A 24,513-nucleotide genomic window follows, 5' to 3' on the forward strand; every position below is an offset into this window, starting at 1 on the left:
AAATCCCAAGACGGAAATGTATTTGCCCCGTCCCCCACGCCCTTTATCATTATTTTTGGCAAATCTGCATTGATTTCTTAAATAGCCCCTAGGGAACCCTAGGGAGTCTAGATGAGGAGTATTGAAACATTTTCAGGTCACAGACTATCTCTGCTCTAGAGACCCTGAAAACATAGACTAAATGTCATAATTGTACATAAGAAACAGATTCATGGTGGTTTATATTGAATGGTTGAGCATACTTTTCCACAGCAATTATTTAAGTGTGTAGCCTAATTCAAGTGACTTTAATTATGGTGAGATTAAATCAACCCAGTCCAGGACCCTGATTGACTCACTGTCACTTCCTGGTGGTACGCTGTGGCACTGATGGCTACTGTACCTTTGGGCTTTCCCCAAACCTTGTGTTCCTTCGGCCACTGTGCTGTTATTCCTTTGTGGTTTAATGCCCATGATAAAGCACAGCGTGTGGGTGTTTATCTGTGCGATCTGTTGCTCTGTTCATATTGAATAAGGCAATGAAAAGGGCACACAAACCCAACTTGTGTCACTGGCACAACAGACACCACAATGGAGCTATTGAAGAAGAAAGATATCACCCACTCAGGGACTGTGTGGACACTTGCTAGCAACTTGGAGGCCATTATCTATGATCCAGTCCAGCATTATTTTAGATGAAATTCTCTTGAGAAATATTGATTAATGAGATGAATGCAACAAACTGTTCAAAAAAGAAAACTAAATTGTGTTTTGAGAATGTTACACATTTCTCAATCACAGTATATGTGTTAAGTGCATCAGTGCACTCAAAAGGGATGAGGAAAGTGTCCGGGGCCTTTGAAAAATCTGGAAAAGAACCCCAAGTTTCACAAGACATTTTAGTCAGCTGGGTGATGACTGGAATGGCAGGCCTAAAGTGCTGAAGCAATTCACCCCTAACCGGTTGATCACCTCGACAGGGGAAAAGCATGAACAGGAAGAGGAGGAGAAAGAGGAAGAGGAGTTCGAGTTTGACTCGAACGAGTTCTTTGAACACCATGATGAGTGATTAATCAGATGTTAGAGAACCGTTTACTGGACTGTTTATCTTGAATGGGAAAGGTCTCATCAAGCAGAAGATGTTTGACCCTTGTATTTAAAATAAATAGCTAGAAACCTAATTAGTTCAGTAAACTACAATATTTCTTAATTGCTAAAAGAATATATATATATTATATTGTAAGAGTGGCACTATTTTTGCACACCAGCATGCCAAAGGCAAATGTGATCACTTTAAGAATATATTGATTATGATCCTGTCCCTCAATGCAATTATATCTTATTTTTTCACTTAAGTGCAATATTGGCTGAGATATAGTGAAATAGATGACTCTGCTCTGTGTCACTAATTTGCATAAAGATTGTACATTGGACAACTTTTTAACATAGCTCATCATTTGGCACACATTTTGCCCAATCTAGAAACACAGATTATAATTTCCGGGGGTGCATGATAGCCCTCCTTCCCACTGGACTAATTGTCTTTATTAGAATCTCCAAACAGGACACTGGCTGGCTTCCAGGGGACAGCCAAAGCTGCAGGATGCAGGATGTGTCCATTAGAATTCAAGGCTCATGGCTATGGTGCAATTCAATGTATAATCAATGAGGCAGGGGAGCAAGATCACCTGACCAACACTTGCTATTATGTATGACCAACAGTGCTGCAGTGCAGTGTGTATGCTGGTGTGCTAGCATTCAACTAAACACCCCTGTCAAAGAGACGTGTGCAGGTTTCCCAACTGGTCTGAGCACAACAGTGTGGGCACGGGTGCGTGTGAGATGTAAGGGCCTGGGGGCGCTTGTTTTCGGTGGAGACGACGGAGGCACGCCGTCTCAAGTGGACTTGAGCCACGTGAGACACTGCCGAGCAAGCTACAGCGAGCGAGTCGCCGCATTGAGCGTTGCTAAGTCCACTTAAGCCAACTCAGTGCCATCCGAGTTATGTACAGATAGGGACAGAATCGTAAATCTTCGTCCCCCCGACTTCCGGCACCTCCACACGGTCCAACTGAACACAGCGGAGCGTTCCCAACCTCCGGTTCAGCTCAGACCCGTTGGCAAACGAAAGGATGCGTCAAAGAGGGGTCTGAAGCAGCCTCTCCAACATTTCCTCATCAAATGTAACCCTTAAACCATTTCTAGAGGGCTCTGTGGCAATGAACAGACAGCCTTTACACTGAATTGTGTGATGCATAAACACTTTTAATACACTAACTAATACGGTATGCTAATAATGTCACATGATCCAACCAAGTGCCTAAAGCCCCTATCATAGTAGGCACCGCGGTGATAAGCTATCCACCGCGGTGTAGTCTTTTTAAGTCATAAAACTACAACATTATGTCATTACTCGCGGTGAAGAGCTATCCACCGCGAACCCCGACACATCTCTCTGTTTTTACTATCAGACAGATCGGTCCATCATCCCGTTCACTGATTGGTCGATCTAGACCAGTCAGTCACAGTGATAGGACTTCACCGTGACTGACTATGATGGCCTCCACTTGTTTTCTCACTTTAGGTGGATAGCTTATCACCTAAAATTTGCAGTGAATAGCTCTTCACCCTGGACTCTGATAGAGGCTTTATAGTTCCCTTGGTGTTATTTATGTATTTGTCCTAGTGTCTAGTGAAGCTCATTTTGATGTCTATGAGCTAGATTCTGAGATTTGCGTGAGCATTGAGCAATGGTGGGAATTTGAAACATTATGCAGGCCTTGTTGAGTAGAGCTCTTAATTCTACCAGCCTCCAGGCAGCTCAAGTGGAAGCTTTAACTCTGAAGAACATCACTGATTCTTATCTATTCTCAGTATCCAAAAATATAGTGGTTGATAATCTTTGTACAACTGTGTTGTGGATGTTCTATTATTGGTAGTTGAGACGAACCACACACAGACCCTGCTGGCAGACCAGGACAGAATCCAGATGCCCAACAGAGTCCTCTCTCCTGTGCCTCCCCTAAATTGTGTCTCCCTCTCAGCTTTCATGATGTTTATTTCAGCAAAGAGAAATACAGAGAAGGGTGGGCTGGGCTGCCCACTTTAAATAACACAAAATCAAGCTTTGTTGTCTGGTGTCATCGTCCTGTGTATGTATGCCTGGTACAGAGATCTAGTAGAGCAGGTGCTAATTCATACTGCGTGAATCAGATGTTTGACGTAGGTAGTAAAAATAAAGGTAACAGACTTCGCATAGTTTCACATCTCTGCTGTGTTTAAAAAACAAACACGATAGCTACCAACTTTTTATAGGGTGATATTTCTACGTCATGGATTTATGTATTAGCAAGAGTTCAGCAGAGGTACGGAGGAGGTGTGCTTGAATGTGTGTCTGTGTAGTGATGCGTGATTAACAGACACACACACACTTCATTGTCACTACGAGATTATGTTGTCCTGCTGTGTGATGACAGGCACAGCGCACACTGGTCTGACCGCATTGTCAGACTAAGTTTCACAGTTTCTCTCACACGGGACTCTGCGTGACACAGATCGTGAACCCGGTGAGGTGCAGCCTCGCGCTCGCGTCCCGTTTCGTGCGAGCGAGGGATGCAAACGTTTAACGAGGTCTCTATCTAGGAGGAAAGACGCACGTACCGTAGAAAAGGAAGCCAGTCAGACAGGACAATGTGGTTTTTATTGGTCTAAAACCACACACACACACACTATGGGTGGTGATGAGTGCAATTACTGTAGATGTCAGGGAAGAGATTTATAACTGTGGCAGACACCTTGCATGAGGCAGCACCCTGTAGGTTGGTAGTGCCCCCGGGGCAAATCGTGCCATCTGCCTTCCGCTTCCTTGTTCTCGTGCCAAGGACTTTCTGGTGGCAGCCAATCTGACATTTAGAATGTTGATTGTAGGCCTACTAATAGTACCACTGCATGCATGGTGACACTGAAGGATCACCATGAGAATATACTAATATTACTAATATGTTTTGACATAACATTGTTGACTATCATGCAGGGGTCTCCATATGGGTAACTGGTCCGATATACATCATTGGCCAGATGGCCAAGAATTGGCGTGAGGTCGCATGTCGCCCTGAGGCGTCTTACTAGTTTGTATTCATATTTTCTTTTCTTTATTTTTTTCAGGAAAGTGCCAGTCCATCTCCTACTGTAATTATTTATTTTGTGAATTAAATTAACCAGTTCTAGGCTATCTGAGGCTACTTGTGGATCCAGAAACAGTAACCTTCACCACTAGATAAACATCAGGCACCCTGAAAAATACACTTTATATGAGACTTACTGGTGGCGTTAGTGCGCACGTAGATGATCTTGCTCTTGGCGCCATGAACCTGGTTCTCGTCGGAGGCCGACAGCTGGGTCTTGACCATGATGGCATACTGTGTCCAGGGCTTCAGAGGTAGGATGAGGTGGCCAGGCTCCATCTTCTCCCTGCTCCCCTCGGTGGCCCTGGGTGGAGGGTCCACGTCTGCGATCACCCACCCGCTGTTGGAGCCGCAGGCATCCTGGCCGTCAAACTCCGTCACGTTCTTAAAGGGTCTGATGCGGGATGGACATTTAGGATTATTTCTTCATAAGATTCTGTATGTTTTCTGCATTGTTTTGTTCTGTTTGTCCTTTTTCTTTAGTGTTCTGTTCTCGTTTATGATGCTGACAACCCAATTGTGGATAAATACGTACAATGAGTAAAAACTGACAAAACTGAGTAATTCAGTCAATTTACTCATGTCAGTTTTACATGACTAATCACAACCTACAGAAGAACATGGTGCTCTAGAAACCCAGCACTGCAACAACAGTGTCAGTGAAGGGCTAATGAAGTACCTGTGAGTGCTTTGAGAAGGCCAAAGCAGCATGTCTAGAAATTGAATGCAAAATGTGTTCCCATTAAGTCCAGTTTATAAGCCATTTTAGCAGGGACCAAACATTATGTTTGATCAGATCAGTTGAAAAAACCAAGACATATTCCAAAAAGAGTTAACAAGCTGTACTTATAAATGCTACTTCATCATAGAATAATAAAAACAGCCTACATGTTTTGGCCTTTATGGCCACATTCAGGGCCTTCACTCTGCTATAAAAAAAATAAAAGTTGCCAAATGAATGATTCAATCCACTTGCCACAGTGGCACAGTGATCAAAGACTTAACTTCGTGCCCCGTTTGTGGATTTACTACCCACTTTGGCAGGAAGCCAGCTCTGTGTTTGATCAGTCTTTTTTTCCATTTCACAAGCCACTTTAAGGGCTAAAAACACAGCAAGCAAAGGTCTAAATCTACTTGTCACAGTGGCTGGTTGATGACAAAAAAAAGAAGGGTTTAGTTTCATACTCTGGTTGAATCACTTACGCTTCTTTGTAGAGCACCATGAATCCCAGGAGGTCTCTGAAGTCTGGAGGCCAGAAGGGCTCCCACTTGATTATGATCTTGTCGCTCAGGGTGCGGATCTGAGTGAACTTTAACTCCTTGTTCTCACCTGAGGGACAGAGAAACTCTCTTCAATAACTCAGAGAATCTGCTTAATACCGTCTTTGTATTTTATCGTCGTTCACACTATTAGGGGAATGAGGAGGACATAAGATAAGGAAACGATTCAACCCAAGGCCTGCGGTCAAATACGTTTTGAGAAACCCTTTTGGTAATAGCTTGGTCAGAAAAGTGGAAAAAGGCATTCAATCCGTAGCTATCAAAGGCCTTTTAACTTGTAAAATGCTATTATGGCTTCTGTTTCTTAAAACAAGTCTCTTCCCTTTACCCTATGTGTTGTTTTAAAAAATAGTTACTGGTGCACAGAGCAAGGATGTAGTCTGGTATGATCTCTCAACAAGGATAGTAATTGTGGTTTGAGATGTGCGGGTAGAAAGGACCACAACTTCGCAGTAACCACATTAACTTCATCAGCTTGGTCTATGCAGGCTGGGTTATTATGTACTGAGGAAAAGCTTCCCAAACACAGTAGGAAATCATTCTGATACTAATTGGTTTTGTCTGTGCCAGCGAGGTCACTGTGACATGTTCACATGACTTGTTTTTGCTTTTCTATTTTTAATCAACCACCTTCATTTTAAAGGTGCTTAAAGTGATATTTTTCTATATTATACTGTCTATCTATTATGAGATAGTGTAATCATTTCTATATAGTGTTTGCTCAGTAACAGGAGTGTCCCCTTCTCTCCAGGTCTAGTGAACAGAAAATACATGTTCAGGCGGGGCACCAATTTCACCCAATCAGGAAAGAGAACACATTTTTTAGCTTCAATTTTACAGTGTTCCAACTTGTCTAGAATGTCTACTCATTGTTTTCATACATACATTTCACTTGTTAATCCTGTATCCTATACTGTTCTCTCTCCTGAGTGGATGAAATTAGTTAGCAATTACTCTATCGAGTTTTTGTGATTGTTAGATTATTTCTAATCGACACAATAGCTTACATCAAATTTTTGTATGACGCATTGTGAGCTTGAAGGCTATTTTCCCTATTTGTAAAACAAATAGAAATGTCCATTTCCCCCAAAAATCGATTATTTTGAATTAGGGTCGATTATCGGTAATTTTTATAATCAATTAACTTGATTTGCTCGATTAACTTCTGCACCCCTAATTCAGCATATACGTTATATTCATTAACGTCTTACATGAGGTCTGGTCTCCGTTGGTCTTGGACGCAATGTCGTTCTTGACCTGACGGTCCTTGGTTCCTGTGACCTCCTCCATCTTACGGATCTCGGACATGCAGAGCTTGGAGTTGTAGTGGAAGAACATGCGTCCCTGAAGGATGGTCATCTTGTGCTTGGACCAGTCCCACAGCTGCCGCAGATTCTGGTTGTCCAAGGCATAGAACGAGTAGTTCCTGATGAGAGGGACCAGAAGAACGAACACCAGATGAATACAAAAATTAGGGCTGGGCGACAGGACTTCAAATCAACGTCATGAATATTTCAAACTTTTGCCTCAGTTACAATTAATGAACAATTAATTAGTGATCTACAATAGCCGATCTACAAGCTTGCGATGTGGCACGTGTCGACTGTAGATTGACTATTTTGTCTATTTTTCATCACCACCATTGTACAACAAAGTATCACAGGGTTAGTATTAACTCAGATTTATATAGCACTTTTACAAGTACTCAAAATCCTTTGAAAAAGAAGGAATCAACTTTATTAAGAAAATAATAAAGTGCTTCAGACTAAATGATTTAGTCAATTTGTTTTGTGCTGATTCTTTGATATACATTTCAAAAATAAATGTCCCAAAAAAAGCCTTCTTCTGAATGATTCGATTAACCTACATTGAGTAGGTTATTGGTTTAAAATATCGGTAATCCGTTTAATTGTTCAGCCCTATACCAAATGTCAGGGCATATTTCAGCTCACATATGGCAAAGAGCACATTATCCAAAACAACACAAATCAACAAGAGATGGTTTGGTTTACATGTGGCATCCGGCAGACATCTGTTGCCCGAGTGCTTTACAGCACAACAAATGCTTATTTTTGTGCTTACATTTTTAGCATGACGTGACACAATGGCAAGTGAACCCGACCATGTGTTGGTGCCATACTGGACCCCCTATTGAGCTAGAGAGCTTCTACTACTGTCCAACCTAAAATCTTCCAACCTACAACCTAAAAACCCTCATATATGTGATTTGGAAAAAGATGTACTAAAAACAGCCACCGCAGAGAGGCATTTCGAAAAAGGTCAGTCTTTCTGCTTTTAACCCATTTAGGCCTATAATTATTGAATGCTTTAACCAGTGAAACATAGCAGATATACAAGCTCACAGCGCGGCACCGAGTGCCGCGCTGCAAGCTTGTAGATCTGCTATTTTTGAAAAAGTCGTGAAAATTGTGTGCAAATCTTTGAATATATCTATTTTCAAAGCGAACGTTTGTAACTCAAATTTTGCTTCTGGGTGGTCCCTGGAACTAAATATTTTGAGATGGGGTCCGTGGCCAAATACATATGATTTTGGGGGTCCTTCACATGAAAAGGTTTGAGAACCACTGACATAGTAGTCTCTCAAGAGCAGACTAACTGAGCTCCAGAAGTGAAAAGGACCTTTTCTTTGACGACGGCTGGCCAAATTGCTGACATAGAAACATAGGGTTTTTCAAAAAGTCTTAGAAGGATTCAAAAGACACTTATAGAATCGGGTCAAAATTCTAATTTTCACAATTTTTCAAAAATAGCAGATCTACAACTCGTGAGCTTGTATATCTGCTATTTTTCAATAGTTAAAGCATAAAATAATGATACACTATAATGTGTACCCGTTCTAAATGGCTTAACTCATAATTACAGGATGAGGTTTCTGTAACATGGCGAGGATGAGACGCATAAGAGACTCACGGAGGACCAGAGCAAGACTCACCCGACTTCCTGGACCTCACCGCGGATGACACGGAGCTTGCGGAAGAAGGAGAGGGAGACCAGGGCGTACGAGCGCCGCACGGTCAGGTAGCCGGTGATCTCCTCCAGCTGGCCCAGGCTGGCCTCCAGCTCGGCCGCTATGTTGTCTAGAGAGAGAGAGAGGAGCAAGTCGACAAACCGCCGAGTGACCGTTGGTGGTGCAGCACGATTCAATTATTTCACTAACAGACAAAGAGTCTCGCTGCAGGCATTCTGGCACGCCAGCGTGTTCTCATTTGTCTGAGGACCAACCGCTTTCAACAAAACTATTATGTGGAAAAGATAATGCAATTTCATATGTTGTCAATTAAAAATGTGTTAGTTGTAACGATTGGTCGTACAAAATAACCGACCCACATTCAATTTGTAGAATAAAAGTAGAAGAAGCGCTGCGTGGGTCCGTGAGTAATACAATAGGCTGAAAAACAGGTGCTCTTTGGAGAGGGTATATAGATATAAAGACAAAAAGATTCTAGTTCCATTCCATTGTAACCAAAACAAGTGCACTGATGAGGTGGGGAACTTAGAAAAAAGGACCCTGATGAAGGCCAAACGAGGCCGAAATGCGTTGGTCGTTTCTTTTAATGCTGCCATGAGCTCAGTAAATTAGTTTTCTACTTTGAACTGAACGGAGTTGCCTTGGATTTCCACATTCAATTTGATTTGATATGTTTGATAGGGAAAATGTGATAAAAAAATATTTTTATGACAAAAGCGGCACCTTTATTTGTCTCGTTCTTAACACCATTTTAATAAATATGAGCTTTTCGTTCTTAACAGTGCTGTTCGGTCAGTACAGAAACATGCCTACAGTTGTCCTTGACGAGCAAGTTACTCTCCGTTTCCGTCTTAAAATTCATAATTGTCTACAATCTTTGTCTTGTGTTGTCACAATCAGGCTTCTCTTGTCACAGATACCTTGTGCGTGTGTCTGTTTTTTTAAACAGCAACAAACAAGTGTTTTTTTTAAACAGCAACAAACAAAAGAACTTCCTCTCTCACACTTTTCTCAGGATTCTCACGCACAATCTGGAACTGAATCACCCCAATCAAATTGTTTGTTTTGTTGTTTAAAGTTGGTTGGGAACACTAAAGGACACTCACTTCCTCCACGGAGGTTGATGACCAGGCTTCCGTTGAGCACGGTACATCCTCTCAGGTCCTGGGCGGCTGTGACAGAATCCACAGTCTTCAACCCCATGCATACCTTGGGACAGAGCCCCGCACAGGGAGTACAGTTGAGCCTGTAGGACAGAAGAAAATGCTCAATCACCATCGGTTTATTTGCCAAGTACAGTGGCTGTACTGGAATTTGCAATGCTTCACTCATTTGGAATATTGAGAAATTGTTGGAAATACTGGTGGAGAACATACCACACAAAAATGACAGTAATTTAGTTGAGCCAATTCGGTCTAAGCGCACCGTTGTTCCCCGTTTATAAACATTAGAATAATATAAAAACCACACAATGGCATAATGTACAGTAGATGTGTTTTGCATCATACACTGTGATGTCCTTTACCTTACAGGAGAGCTAGGGCTTAAACATAAATCATTATCCTTATCAGCCCATTCAAACCCTCTTTCCCCTTGTGTCACACATTAAAGACAGTTCAAAATGTGCATGACAGAGGGGACCTGCTTGTTTTCCCCACCCTTTTCCCCACATTTACACTATTTATTATAATGTTTGCCACCAGATCTGTAGTCGTGGTCCCATAGCCAGAATGGACAGCACAATGGGATCTGCAGTTGTGCGACGGTCGGTGGATGGATCCTTAATGTAGTGAGTTAGTAGAAATCGTTTGTATAAGTATGTTCACATGATGAGTATCGTTGCGTTGGCTTAGGGTTTGCTTCCAAAACTAATACCTAAACATGTTTTCATGAGGATAGTCATGTGTTTGGGATCAGTAGACTTTCGACTCAATCATCACAGCAAGTGAATGTTTCTCAAATACAGGAGATAAAAAATTACGTTTGAAATGATAAAACAATGTATAAGATTTAAGGACGGTATTGCCATGCTAAAAATCATATATGTGTTGTATACAGTATGTTTAAACTGAGTCAAATTAAAAGTGAATGGATGATCCTGTATAGACCCCTAACCCTTCACCTTCAAAGCAGCTCTAGAGTAACATGGCTTGGACATGCTTCTCCTATAACAAAATAGCCTCTCGTAACAAGCACAGACATGGGCTCACATGCTTGCATATTATCCCATTTCCTGAAAACCTGTCTGAACATTCCTCACACTCATAATGGGATCAAGTACAAGAGTCTAATAAGGTCAAAGCAGAGTTCTGGGTTCCACATGTGGCGAAGTTGTTTTTCCGCTGGCAGGTTTATGAGGTGAGAATGGACTTGTCTACCAACTGTCTGGTAAGGTGGCTGTACAATTAGGGAGGAACGCAGCATCGGGTGGCGACAACCTGTTTTTCGGTTATTGTTGGTTACACGATCATGGCATGAACGAAGGTGACGACGTGACACGTAAAGTTTGATGCAGTCATTCTCTTTGCTTCCCTAAAGTCAACTCAATCTGCAATTGTTTTCACTACAACATGTGGACCTGTGAATTATTCAACTGTACAGATAACTGCCGCCAGAATGATCTAATAATGGATTGTTGCAGGTCATGTTTTACTTGCCAATTAGTTTGACGTTCATAATGATAGCTTGCAACTACTAAACAAACCACCCACATCAAAATGACAGCTTGTGGGCCAGATGCAAAGGGACAATAGCTTGTTTAAGCAACAGATAGTTGCATTTCCAATGCAAAGACCTTTACAGACAGAGGACAAAGCACCCGTTCTTTTTGGATCACCCACCATTTCCCAGAGCCAGCATGACCTTTCCTTTCTCTAATACCACAACTGACAGCTCTTGGTCAGCCTCTGGAGCCCTTTGCTTACCCTCGAGGTACTTTGAGCACAGTTCAGCTTAAAACAATTTCAACCATAGTGTTCCTATTCTGGGGCAAACATTCTGTAAAACATAGCAGATCTACCAGTTTGTAGTTCAGCCATTTTGAAGATCCACCAATGCGGTCAAACTAAGTATAGGATTTAGGTGGTTTACACACAAACAGAGACGTGAAAGATTGACGAATATGTGTACATGAAACCTCAGCACTTGCCTAAATAAAGGTTGAAGAGGTGGCTGTGACTGTATGGTTGTTATGGTGGTAGTTTTCTTTACCCCTTTTTATACGGTACCCAATTTAGTTGTCATGCTAACTGATTCCTCCCCACAGTACACATTTCTTTCTTTGTTGTGGTGTATCCTACGCGTGTATCAAAACAGCAACATTGGTACGCCAAGACCCGCCCGCGGAAGCTTGTGATTGGCTGAACCGGAGGTAGGGAGCGCTCCGCTGTGTTCACTTGGACCGCGCGGAGGTGCCGAAAGTTACTATTCTGGTCCCCTGGTTTACAACTTCGCTGAGTCGGCTCATGTGACCTTCGCAACGCTACCGCTCGCTCAGCGGTGTCTCACGACGCTCAGTGGTGTTTGAAGCACCCGGAAGACTGTCGGAAGTAGTAGAATTGGCCTAAAGAATGCTATCCCAGGTCTGACCACCAGGCGAAGGCTGCTTCAACGTTCTACTGTGGTTCTGGTGGCTTCGTGACACCGGCACAAAACTATCTGTAACTATGAATCCAAATGTATCCACGAGTTTCCAACGCCCCATAGTGCATTGCGCAGACGTCTGTACCGAGCTTCCGGCGGCGATTTACAAGCTCACAACGGGTTGCATCTGCGACGCGACGTGAGCTTGTATGTCTGTTGTTAAACCCGGAAGTTTGGTCCTGATAGTCTCCAGTAAACTCCCGCGGAAACTTGTGGATAGTGTTTGTTTGAGCCAGGCTGTGGCTCATTAATTTACAATTTAGGCATTTAGCAGACGCTCAACTTACAATAAGCAGATAATACATCGATACAATAGGCAAGGTAATACATTAATACATCAACATCAGTACATAGCAATGTCAATCTAGAAAATAAATGAAAAATAACAAAAATTACTTAGGTAGAACAAGTACCTAATCAATAAAAAAACTTTACAAAAAAACAAAAAAATGCTATCTAGTTTCCATGTCTGGTCATTTTAGGGTAGGCGAGTGCTACGGTAAGTGCTATGGGCTTGGTGGAGTCTGGAGTCTATATTAGATAATATTGGAGGCTGGAGCTATGAGCCATGGCATGGCTCACACAGCATAATTTAGGTTCAACTGCCTCCGCTCGCTCAATGACTTAATTTGAGCAAGGCGCTTCACCGCCAATGGTTGGATGCCCTTCAGCAGCCATCGATAGACGAGAGAGGAAAGAGGCTGATGCTGAACGGCTGCCTCAGCCTGCCTGCCTTGTGAATGTTTGCAACTGTCAGAATTAGGGATGGGACGATACGCGATATTAGCTTTATCGTGATAAAAAAAAACATTCACGATAATCGTATCGTGGAGATTTTATTTATCGTGATATCGTCCTCCGTCAGGCACTGGGATCAATTCACCTTTTATTTGCCGAGCTGCATATCCGGTACCACTTAAACCCTCTATAATTGGTAAAAGGTACTTATAATATACGTACTCAATACAGTCTTTTTTTCCACTCTCAATCAAAGGTCTTCGCCAATAAATAGATGATCTACAAGCTCACAATGCGTCATGTTGTGACACATTGTGAGCTTGTAGATCTGCTATTTTTTGGCAAATGTTCCGCCCCAGGATAATGGATTTTGATTATAACGATAATATCGTAAATCGCGATTTCTTTTGTCACAATAATCGTGATATGACATTTTCATATCGTCCCATCCCCTAGTCAGAATGTGTACCAGGATGCCGCGGAGAGAACAACACCTGTGCTGCAGTACACATTATGTAGATACATAAAAGGTTAAAATAAAAGACACACATACACGCACGCATGCACACATGCACACAAACACAGCTATCTCTTCCCCTGTCATAACAGTTGTTGGTATGTGCTAGACTAGCGCCCAGCAGTCTCCAAGGACAAGTGCACTGCAGTCATTTGTCAGGCAGGTCTGAAGCTGGGGCCCCCTAGAGGGGGGGGGACTGGCAGCCTCTCCCAAATGCCTTTCTGCCCCTCTCCGTGTCCTCTGGGGGCTTCCACTGCTAGTTGTCTATTCACCCATTTAGGCCTAGAATTATTGAATCCTTTAACCAGTGAAAAATAGCAGATATACAAGCTCACTGCGAGCTTGTAGATCTGCTATTTTTGAAAAAGTCGTGAAAATGTGAGCAAATCTTTGAATATATCAAAGTGAACGTTTGTAACTCAAATTTTGCTTCTGGGGGGTCCCTGGAACTAAATATTTTGAGATGGGGGTCCGTGGTCAAATAAATATAATTTTGGGGGTCCTTCACATGAAAAAGTTTTAGAACCACTGACATAGTAGTCTCTCAAGAACAGACTAACTAAGCTCCAGTTAAGTGAAAATGACCTTTTCTTTGACAATGGCTGGCCAGATTGCTGACATAGAAACATAGGTTTTTCAAAAAACCTTAGAAGGATTCAAAAGACACATAGAATCGGGTCAAAATTCAAATGTTCACGTTTTTTCAAAAATAGCAGATCTACTAGCTTGCAGCGCGGCACACGGTGCCGCGCTGTGAGCTATCTGCTATTTTTCAATAGTTAAAGCATAAAATAATGATACACAATATAGTGCACCCGTTCTGAATGGGTTAAGCTAGCCTAGCAGCCGTCCGTTCAGCTAGCCATCCATGCCGCAACAAAAAATCTCAGATGAGCCAACCGTTGTTCCAAACTCTGTCTAAGAGGATGATTAGTGTGTCTGGAATCCCTGTGTCTCCCAGGGCAGTGGGAGTCTAGGATGGGGCAGATGAAGTTCAGCTGTGGATGAGCAGCACACCCACACCCACACACCCCCCCACACACGATAGTCATACTTTCATTTGTTTATTCGCAAGAAGGGAAAAAATAATGGTGTGAATTATATGATGTGTGGTAATACTGTAGCTTCTTATTTCAGCCTTTGTGCAGGCTATGTATCTTAAACTAGGGATGCATCAATTTAATTGATTATATATATATGTTACAGTATGTTCAAGAAACCAGTAAAAGTTGTCAAGGAGCACTCGTTTTGACGTTCACCACACACTAATCACCACCAGATGGCGACGTCAGCCACTGCTCTGCCATTCACCAGAGTGTATATAAGAGAGTTACGTCACGCTTTGAACTCGCCGCAGACCGGAAGTGTTTACTCTTTATTTACTAGCCTAGCCTAGCCTAGCCTAGCCTAGCCTAGCCTAGCCATTAGCTCCATTGTAGTCACTTGGACAGGGCGTTTAACGTGCGCTTGCCCAGGCCTTACGGCCTGGGCATAAATATAACGATTGCATTCACCACGGCTTCGTAACTCGCGCGGCCGGCGGAGCGCCGCGCGAGTTACGAAGTTACGAAGCCCCCGAGCGCCGCGCGAAGAGCAGGACCAAGGTCCGCTGGCCTTCGCGCCGCTTGGGGCTTCGTGGACCCAGGGGGGCCTCGTAACTCGTTTGGGCTTCGTGGATACAGGGGGGCTTCGGTAGCCGCTCGCAGTGTCGTGGACAATAGAGCGGCGCACCGCCTGGAGTACGTTGTTGTGGCGACCGCTTGCTCCGCCCCGTGCCGCACCACGAGTGCTCCGCGTCTCGAATGTGCTGTTTCTCTAATATACTATGACATATATATATATATATATATATATATATGGATCTGTATATTATCATGCATACTATGATACTATGACGCAATTATCGTACAGCAAACACAAGCATTGTTTAGTTTTAACATGTTAATAGCCCAAACAAGAAAGAAAGAAAGGAAAAAGACCATTACTGTGTCAAAGGTAGGCTAATCAAAAAGAAACTGGTCAAACATTGGCCAAACTGTCAAATAATATACATTTTGAAAATACTATAGCCTATTGAGCTTGTAGATCTGCTATTTTCACAATATTTATAAGAACATAATCAATAGTTGCAGCCCTAATGCAGACAATCTGCAAAAAAGACCAAGAGAGAGGCGCTTAGATTTAGAAACATGGTTCCCTGCTGATGGCTGGTGTGGCCTAGCAGCACAGAGGTGACAGGCAGGCCAGAAACTGCAGACGTTCAAGCCGAGAACACAAAGCCTCAGCATCATGTGAGTGAACATGTTCTCTGTGCCAGTGGCTGGATGCAGACATAGTGAACATGTTCTCTGTGCCAGTGGCTGGATGCAGACATACTGTAGTGAACATGTTCTCTGTGCCAGTGGCTGGATGCAGACATAGTGAACATGTTCTCTGTGCCAGTAGGCTGGATGCAGACATAGTGAACATGTTCTCTGTGCCAGTGGCTGGATGCAGACATAGTGAACGTGTTCTCTGTGCCAGTGGCTGGATGCAGACACAGGCGGCGGTGGGTAAACAACCAGTCAGTGTGGTGAGCAACACAGTGAGAACGGAGGATGGAGAGTGAGTCAAAAGCAGAAGCAGAGACGTGCCAGCCTTCCTGCTGTGCTGTGCCGTCGTGACCTCTCTGTCAGTGCAGAACACTCACTGCACCCCCGCCTCGCCACCCTGCATCCATCCTCATGCAGAGAGGCACACGCGCTTACACCCTTAATCGGATATACACTCGGATACAAGAGGTGAATAATACGCACGGTAACGTGCCTAAAACATGCACCATGTGCAGAATATCGAGAGACGTCTGCACGCTTGCAGTGTGTGCAATCACAGTATCTGAGAGTATCTGATACAATGACGGATGTACATGCGCGCGCGCGCACACACACACACACACACACACACACACACACACACACACACACACACACACACACACACACACACACACACACACACACACACACACACACACACACACACACACACACACACACACACACACACACACACACACACACACACACGATCGCTCAGCTTTGTAATTGTGTGATGCAGCTGGAGAGAGAATAGACACAGGTCAGGGAGTTGTTGGGGGGGCTTTCTCAGGATTTTGTTTCATGTCTATAATGTCATTTCTGTTCTCTTGCACAGCTTTCTTGTGTCCCCGTTCACCTCAATGATTCACCCTCGTTTGGCCCATCTCTGAAGGCACAGGGTTCAGACACACTCTTGAGATGACCTGCCGTGCGACACACCGGTAGTGTTTTTCATTAGCGCCTTGCGTTGAAAGCAAAAGTGCATCTGGCGATGGCAATGCTGAGTGACTTCTCATTACTGTGGGCTTTTAAGGTAAATTAAGAATGATTAGATGGGTTAAAAAATAAACTATGGCGCTTACCAGTGCTACAGGGGAGTGGAATACGAGTGGGATAGAGTACTGCAGGTGCGCACATCAGCGCTCGTGTACAGTACAACGCAGGTACTACAAGTTGCACCGGCCAAACCCGACAGTGATCACAAGCACTGCTTCACTGATCACAGATTCACGCCGCTGCGGACGGCTAATGAGAACCCAATGCCCGCCCACCGTGGCTGGCGGTCGGCCTAGTGTGTCTACTTACGCAGAGGAGTTGACGGTGGTGTAGCCAGACGGACACTCCGGGATGCAGGCTCCGTTGTGGATGACGTACTCGTGACAGTCGAAGCTCTTGGCCAGGCTCTTCTCCTGCCTGCACTTGTTGTGGAGGTCCCGGCAGAAGGCGAAGGGGACGCAGCGCCAGCCCTTGAAGGTGTAGTGGTCGGCGGGGCAGCGCTCCACGCAGGTGCCCTGGTGCTGCAGGTGGCGGCAGGCCACACAGTGGCTGGCCGAGTTGGGCTGCAGGCAGCCTCCCAGGCACTGGTCATGGCAGCACTGGTCATCCCGGGTGCAGGCCCGGTGCTTACAATGAACAGGGCACACTGGGGGAGAGAGAGACATACAGAGAAAGTTACAGATAGAGATGGATATAAGAGCGAGAGAAGGGGGTTAGTAACAGTGTTGATTTTGTCGACTAAAACTATGACGAAAAATGTTTGTCGAATGTTTGTCGAAGCTCACAACACGTCGCGCTGCGACGTGTTGTGAGCTTGTAGATCTGCTATTTTCAGCAACCAAGTGTAAAATCAGTCATGTTCAGTCAACTAAAACTAGACTAAAACTAAAACCTTTCAGGTGACTAAATCATGACTAAAACTAAAAGACATTTTTATCAAAAGACTATGACTAAAACTAAATCAAAATTTGCTGTCAAAAACAACACTGTTAGTAAAAACATACTGTATACCACCAGACGCCTAAGGGTGAAAAGCGACCTCGGCCTTTGTCTTGGACATCTGGCCAGTGATGTATATCGGACCAGTTACCCATATATGGAGACCCCTGATACCCATATATGAAGATCCACGTACTGCGTATGGAGATATGCTGTGAGACCCCAAACACGCTTATGAAGTTATTTGTTATGTGAATAACTGCGTTATGACATCATAACGCAACTTGCATTGGAATCATATGACGTCTATGACATCTGACATCATACATACAATCCCTTGTATGCCCATAAATGGAGATCCCTGTCTGTAGAAACAGCCACACAGATGTGGGCTGTCTTGGCCATATGTGTGGCTGTCTTGTCGTTCCCCTGACATCTCAGTGATGTCAGAGCGCCAAACCGAGCGTTACACGGAGACGTTACACAGAGACAAGATGTGCCCGTTTGCATACTAAACTGCGACATACGGTCGCAATTTCTAGAGTGCAGTGCATGTGTAAAGTAGCCTTAAAAACCTTAACTGCGTCATCTCATCATAATCACCATTCAAACAGCTGCGTAGTACCCCCCAACACCACCCCCACCCCCACCACGGTGCAGTGCCATGAATTTCTCTCATCTGTGAGGCTGCTGTCTCTACAGAACCTCGCTAATGCACAATGATGCACTTCTAGCTAGCAGGGCAAAAGGACCATCTGCTATTCGGCCACTGTCATAATACATACAAACTGCAGGGTTGCCACCAGTTGGCAAACAAACACATTTGACCATGTGAGCTGTCAGCTGTGTGAGACTTGACAGGGGGGGAAGAAAAAGATAATCCCTCTGAATGCTTAATTTGCAATTACAGACCTTCTGTATTAGGGATGGGACGATAAGCGATATTATTGTTTATCGTGATAAAAAAACACTCACGATAATCGTATCGTGGAGATTTAATGTATCGTGATATCGTCCTCCGTCATGCACTGGGATCAATTCACCTGTTATTTGCCGAGCTGCATATCCGGTACCACTTAAAGTAAACCCTCTATGATTGGTAAAAGGTACTTATAATATACGTACTTGATACAGTCTTTTTTTCACTCTCTATCAAATGTCTTTGCCAAAAGATTGCCGGGCGACGCGTTGTGAGCTTGTAGATCAGCTATTTTTTGGCAAATGTTCTGCACCAGGATGATGGATTTATGATTATCGCGATAATATCGTAAATCGCAATTTCTCTTGTCACAATAATCGCGATATGAAATGTTCATGTCGTCCCATCCCTAATCTGTACACCAGGTTACGTGGAGTCTTTATTTTGTTTCCACCTGGGTTACTGTACTTACAGGCACCTGTCATTATATAATAGCAGTTACTGTCCGTTCCAGTGGGATTAGCTCCTCATCCCACAAAGCCAGATTACGATTAACCCATAGCAGAAGAGATAACAAGGGGTTGTGGTCACTAGGGGTTGGTGACAGGTCAGATCGTTAGGACTCTGTCTCTGTGTGTGTGACCGTGTGTGTGTGTGTGTGTACAACAACATCATTCATTCATCCACACAAGCATGCACCGCTGAGAGTCGTTCGGCTAATCTAGATGAACTAGAGAAAAGGGCTCACTACATGGCAGGGTGTGCATGCGTGTGCGTGCGTGCGTGCATGCGTGCGGCCGTGCGTGTGTGCCGGGGACATTGTGTTCCATTCCAAATTCAGTGATACTGTGTGAATCCTAACATAACGTAAGCTGTTGTGCTTCTCTCGGTGTCACCTAGCTACAGTTGAGCACCGCGCTGCAACGCGTGGGGTTCATTAGTGTCACGGCCCGTCATGTGACTTAGTGGTCGGCACTTTAAGCAGCAAAACAACACAGACCCCGTGGTCCTCGTGCACTCGCCAAAGGTAAGCCTCTCAAATGCCTGACCTAAAAAAAAAGGAGAGCGTATGTATGTGTGTGCAACTGTGTGTGAAACTGTGTGTGTGTGTGTGTGTGTGTGTGTGTGTGTGTGTGTGTGTGTGTGTGTGTGTGTGTGTGTGTGTGTGTGTGTGTGTGTGTGTGTGTGTGTGTGTGTGCGAGCACAACACTAGGGAAACAAGTGATTATACCAAACTTTGTTCTCCCTCAGTGTGAGCCAACGCAGACTAGCCATTAGTGACTGATGCAATGAAACTCAAAAATCTGCACCAAGATATAGACCGACCGTCACTCCTCATTAGTTTGGTATTTTTCTCGCGAAAACGGTCACCTGCTGCTATAGTATACCAGCTCTGGAGAGCATGCCTCTACATATGCCCAATATGTACACAAGCTTACTCTCAAATCATGCACAGATTCAACACAAATGTATACACGTACACACACACACACTACTAGCGCTACTGCTCTGGCTGGCTGCACACAGGCGCTCCTGATCCCCCCATGAAGTGCTCCATGCCGGAGCACAGGGCCAGCAGTAGAACCGCCCTCAGCTTTAACCAATGTGTTGGCTGGCTGTGGAAGCTAGCCATTCAAATGGCCTCTCCCATCTCCAAGGAAGAGCAGTGCACTGTTTAACTCCTTGCTTACCGCCCGCGTTGCACAGAGCGAGAGAGAGAGCGGTAATGGGAGGCATGCGGAAAACCGACACGAGAGTCACATAGTAACAGGCTGGGTCTGCTGAGCTGAGCTGGACTTGAGTTCAACAACGCCGCCCCCCCCCCCCCCCCCCCACCACCCCACCCGACCCGAAAACCAACACGATAGCCACATAGTAACAGGCTGCGTTTGCTGAACTGAGCTAAGCTGGACTCCACTACCTAAGCTGTTAAAAATTCACTCTGATTTATTGTGAAAAACAGATCTATAAGCTCACAATGTGTTGCAATGAGACACGTTGCTACACAGCTTGTAAATCAGCAAAAAGGTTTTTAAAAAATTAGGATTTTTCTTTTTTTCTTTTTATCTTTTTCATACTTCTCTGTAACTTTGTAAACAACCTTATACTGCTGTGCTGCCTCTGGGCAACTAATTTTCCCCCTTGGGATAATAAAGGTATCTATCTATCTATCTATCTAGGATTTATTGTTTTATATATTTTTTGAAAATGTGTCTATAATGACATGCACAAAACAGGGATGCGAGTTTGACAGTAGTTATCAGGGTTCAAAATGTACCTGGAGACCTACAGTATGTGTTTGTTACAGTTGTGCTGAAGAGCACATCACCTAATGGATCGTGTCTCATCATGTCCACAGCTCATTAGACGTCTCTTCAGAATGCACCCGTTGCACAACAAAACGCTGCAGCACAACTCGTTCAAGGTTTGTGATGTTGTACAACCATTATTAGACTACACACTTCACTGCTTACTACTTGCCAAGTTATTGGGAACTTGTCTTTTTCGTCACCTTCTTCGGCATAGGACCGCCATTATCATCAGATAGATGACATAGTCAGCGGTAGGGGTGGGCGATATGGAAAAATACAATATCACTATATTTTCCCAAGCTGTATCACGATACACAATCTTATCACAATTATTTTTCACGTTGGTTTTTATGGTTATTTTTCAAGTTACTAGACTCTCTGGGCTCCTTTTGGGAGGTCTAAATTGAACTTTACAAGTATGTAACTCTGACAGCATACAAATAAAACCAAATGGATTTGGTTTCATTTGTATGCTGTCAGAGTTAAGTGGAGACCTTGACATTTTAAAGTTTGAGAACTACTGATTTATACCAAAATGCAGGTTTAAATTAAATTCTGCAATGAATCTCTGTATTAACAAGGCTCCCTCAATTGTATCACGATATATATACGATATCTCTGAAAAGGCATATCGTGCGCACATTGTAACGTCTCAACGATAATTATCACCATAACACCCACCCCTAGTCAGCGGAGGGCAACTTTGATGATGGAGAGGGCCACCCCCACTATATTTCCACACTCACTCCAGGGTGCTACATTTTGTTGTTGCTGTGGACAGAAACCTCTTTACCAACTTATTTAGTAAATGAATGTCCCACTCCGTCATTCTACTGTCAAGCAAAAAAGCCAAAGCAAAAATCTAAAAGCGCTTGTAGCCAGCTATTTTTTATACTTACAGTATCTTAACTTTATGAACTTGTACCATGTATGGTAGATAGATACTTTAATGATCCCACCGGTAATTCCAGAGTAGGTAATTATTTCTACAACGTCAGCTGAGGATTTTCTCAGGTTAAACAATCAGCATCTTAAAAACAATTCTTATTATGAACAGAGAAGGTTGAAACAGGTCAAGTGACCACAACATGGGAACAATGGCTGTGAATTAGTAGTTTTTTCTCTTAGTGACATACATCTCAACAGCAGCATTAATAATCAAAAACAGCAGCAGAATTGGCGGCCACACTGAAGGCAATAGACTTGTTTCTTGTGTGTGTGTCACAATGCTTTCAAGGCTAGGACCCTGAGGACCTTTGAGAGTGAGGCCAACCCAAGCCGACTTTGATGTCCCAAGCACCGAAGACGCTGAGGGGACTGCTTCTTTCTTTAAACATGCTAATCTTTCAGTGCTGTACCGACGTTTTTCTCCATTATGGCTCCTCTGTCTGACGGTGCGGTTCAATCCAGGGGGCCACAAGAAGCTGTGGTCTTTTCTCAATCTGGGTCAATTAGTAATGCTCAGCTTGAATGTGGTCCTGTCATGGTCTCAGCTCCTTATCTTCCACAGGACCTTTTGGGGGAGGAAAGTGTCATGTTGACATGGGGACTGCCCATAAGTCCGAAATCTCATTAGTCCTACATCTCATTAGTCCGAATTTAGTTAAGGTTAGGTTTTAGGATTAGGTTTAGGCATAGTTTTACTGAGGTTAGGGTTAGGTTTAGGCATAGTATTTTTCACCAGGTCAACATCACCAGATTCTGACTAAAGGGATGTAGGAACAATGAGATTTCGGACCAATGCCATGGCACCGTTGACATCTGAAATTTGTATTTGTTACAACTGGCGACAATCTAAAAAAGAAGAAGAAGAAAAGAAGAAGAGGCTTCTAGTTTGAGGTACATCAGCCAATCATTGTAAAGTTTTCCCTGGGTTCCATGCAGAAACTAACAAAATATATTATGCCATCACTGGATAGGATGCAACGATTGAAACAGAATGAAACTACAAAAGTGTGCTCCCCCGAGTGCAGGTGTCCACCAGGCCGGGTTACCTGTAACCTACCTTTGGCCAACAGATTTACATCTTGACCACATGCATCTACAGATAACGTGCATGAATTTGTAGGAGTAGTAGCAAAGATTATGTTTACTGAATTATCCAAGGAAACTATGGGAGAAGATCTTTGCTCGTAGCGCTACGGTTCAAGAGTTATATAGGCCACAACATGAAATGGCCTGTCACCACCACGAGGCCAGTTTGAATCATCTGGGGTCGAGGTTCTTCTTTGGACTACTGGGAGTGCATGCAAAGTGGTTTAGCTGCACACAAACAGACAGACTCACACAAGGAGCAAAAACATAATCACTGCACCTGAAATGAGTGGTGCAGTTAATGTTGCATTCACACTACTCACAAGTCTTTTACTTTTATATATATATATATATATATATATATATATATATATATATATATATATATATATATAAATATATATTTGTTTTATTTGTTTATTATTATTAAAAAAAAAAATATTTACATTGCCACCCTCAAACTACATGTCATAGAGACTAATAAGAGTGTTGCCTCCCTATTCAATCCTCAGCTGTTCAAAGCACACACGTTACTAGGTATGGACTTGATGGTGCATCATTCTTCTGTGCAGCAAGTTACACCAGGAGTGTGGGAACTGTTAAGTTCCTGTTTCATGACATCATACATGTAGCTGTGACTGACCTCAGATAATACATTCATACAGTGAGGGCACAAAGGCCAAGCAAAACAGACAAAAAAGACAGGACCCCCCAAATCCTCCAACGCTCGTCATCTTCACAGGCTCCAGTGGTACAGTACTTCTGGTCAATGCCTGTCTGACCTCCTGTCATGCAGTCCACTCATGCAAAGTGCAGCGGATCGCATAAAAGCATCAGGAATGTCTGGCTCTTTATCTCATTAACGGGAGTTTCAATTGGACAGAGCCATAACAATGTAGACCTCACCAGTGTGCACAACAACAACACCACCACCAGCCAACAAAATCCAATGCCAACTACTGTACAGACCCCTGTGTGAGGGAGACCACTCAGAATCAGAATCAACTTTATAAGAGTAAGGGAAGAAGACGGGAGGGGGCAAGGGGAAGAGAATAAAAATATATAATTTATCTACATATTTTCACATTCTATATTTATCCGGTGCTGTAAGTACCTGAGAACAATGCATTCTGTTAGGCTGATGCCAACTAGAATAAGCAAGGAAACATATTTACTCTGCTAGCCAGGCAGCAGTCTGGCTAACCATCGTCAAATAAAAGGGAACGCCCTCTCTGTTTGTTCCTCTATCAGCGTCTGTCTTGAGAGATTAATAGCCAGGCATTGACTAGCGTCAGTGACTTAGCCTAGCAGAGCTAAACAATCCACCCATGTTAAAACAACACTGCAGTTAGTTAGCTGCATTAGTATATAGTCTGGCCATGCCAGGCTATCAGTGACTAGCTTTGATAATGACTATTCAATGACCTGATATGTCGGCATTCAGATGAATTCGAAGTCGTAATGAGGAATTCCCGCAGTTTCTGAAGCTTCAAGCCAAGAAGCAAAGGGTCATTTTCATGCAGTTGGTTTGTATTTATTTGCCTCCAGTTTTACAACTTACAGCTTTTGGTTGAAGATACAGTACTAACTGAATATTTTGTGATGTTTTCCTCTATACTGCTTTGT

At 43.5% G+C, this 24,513-nt stretch overlaps 1 protein-coding gene across 1 annotated transcript in view; it reads right to left on the reverse strand.

Annotated features, from left to right (window-relative positions):
• The window catches only part of insra (insulin receptor a), a 74,403-nt gene that overhangs the window by 20,459 nt on the left and 29,431 nt on the right, over window positions 1-24,513 (reverse strand). The window contains exons 3-8 of the mRNA XM_080726591.1: window positions 16,993-17,329; window positions 9,540-9,679; window positions 8,398-8,542; window positions 6,656-6,870; window positions 5,367-5,493; window positions 4,301-4,557 (exon numbers count right to left, since the gene is read on the reverse strand). Of these exons, the coding sequence (XP_080582717.1) occupies window positions 4,301-4,557; window positions 5,367-5,493; window positions 6,656-6,870; window positions 8,398-8,542; window positions 9,540-9,679; window positions 16,993-17,329 (1,221 nt within the window). The remainder of the gene's footprint in view (window positions 1-4,300; window positions 4,558-5,366; window positions 5,494-6,655; window positions 6,871-8,397; window positions 8,543-9,539; window positions 9,680-16,992; window positions 17,330-24,513) is intronic.

Source organism: Nannobrachium achirus (assembly GCF_963921795.1).
Source record: "Nannobrachium achirus genome assembly, chromosome: 5".
In the NCBI taxonomy this organism is placed as follows: Eukaryota; Metazoa; Chordata; class Actinopteri; order Myctophiformes; family Myctophidae; genus Nannobrachium; species Nannobrachium achirus.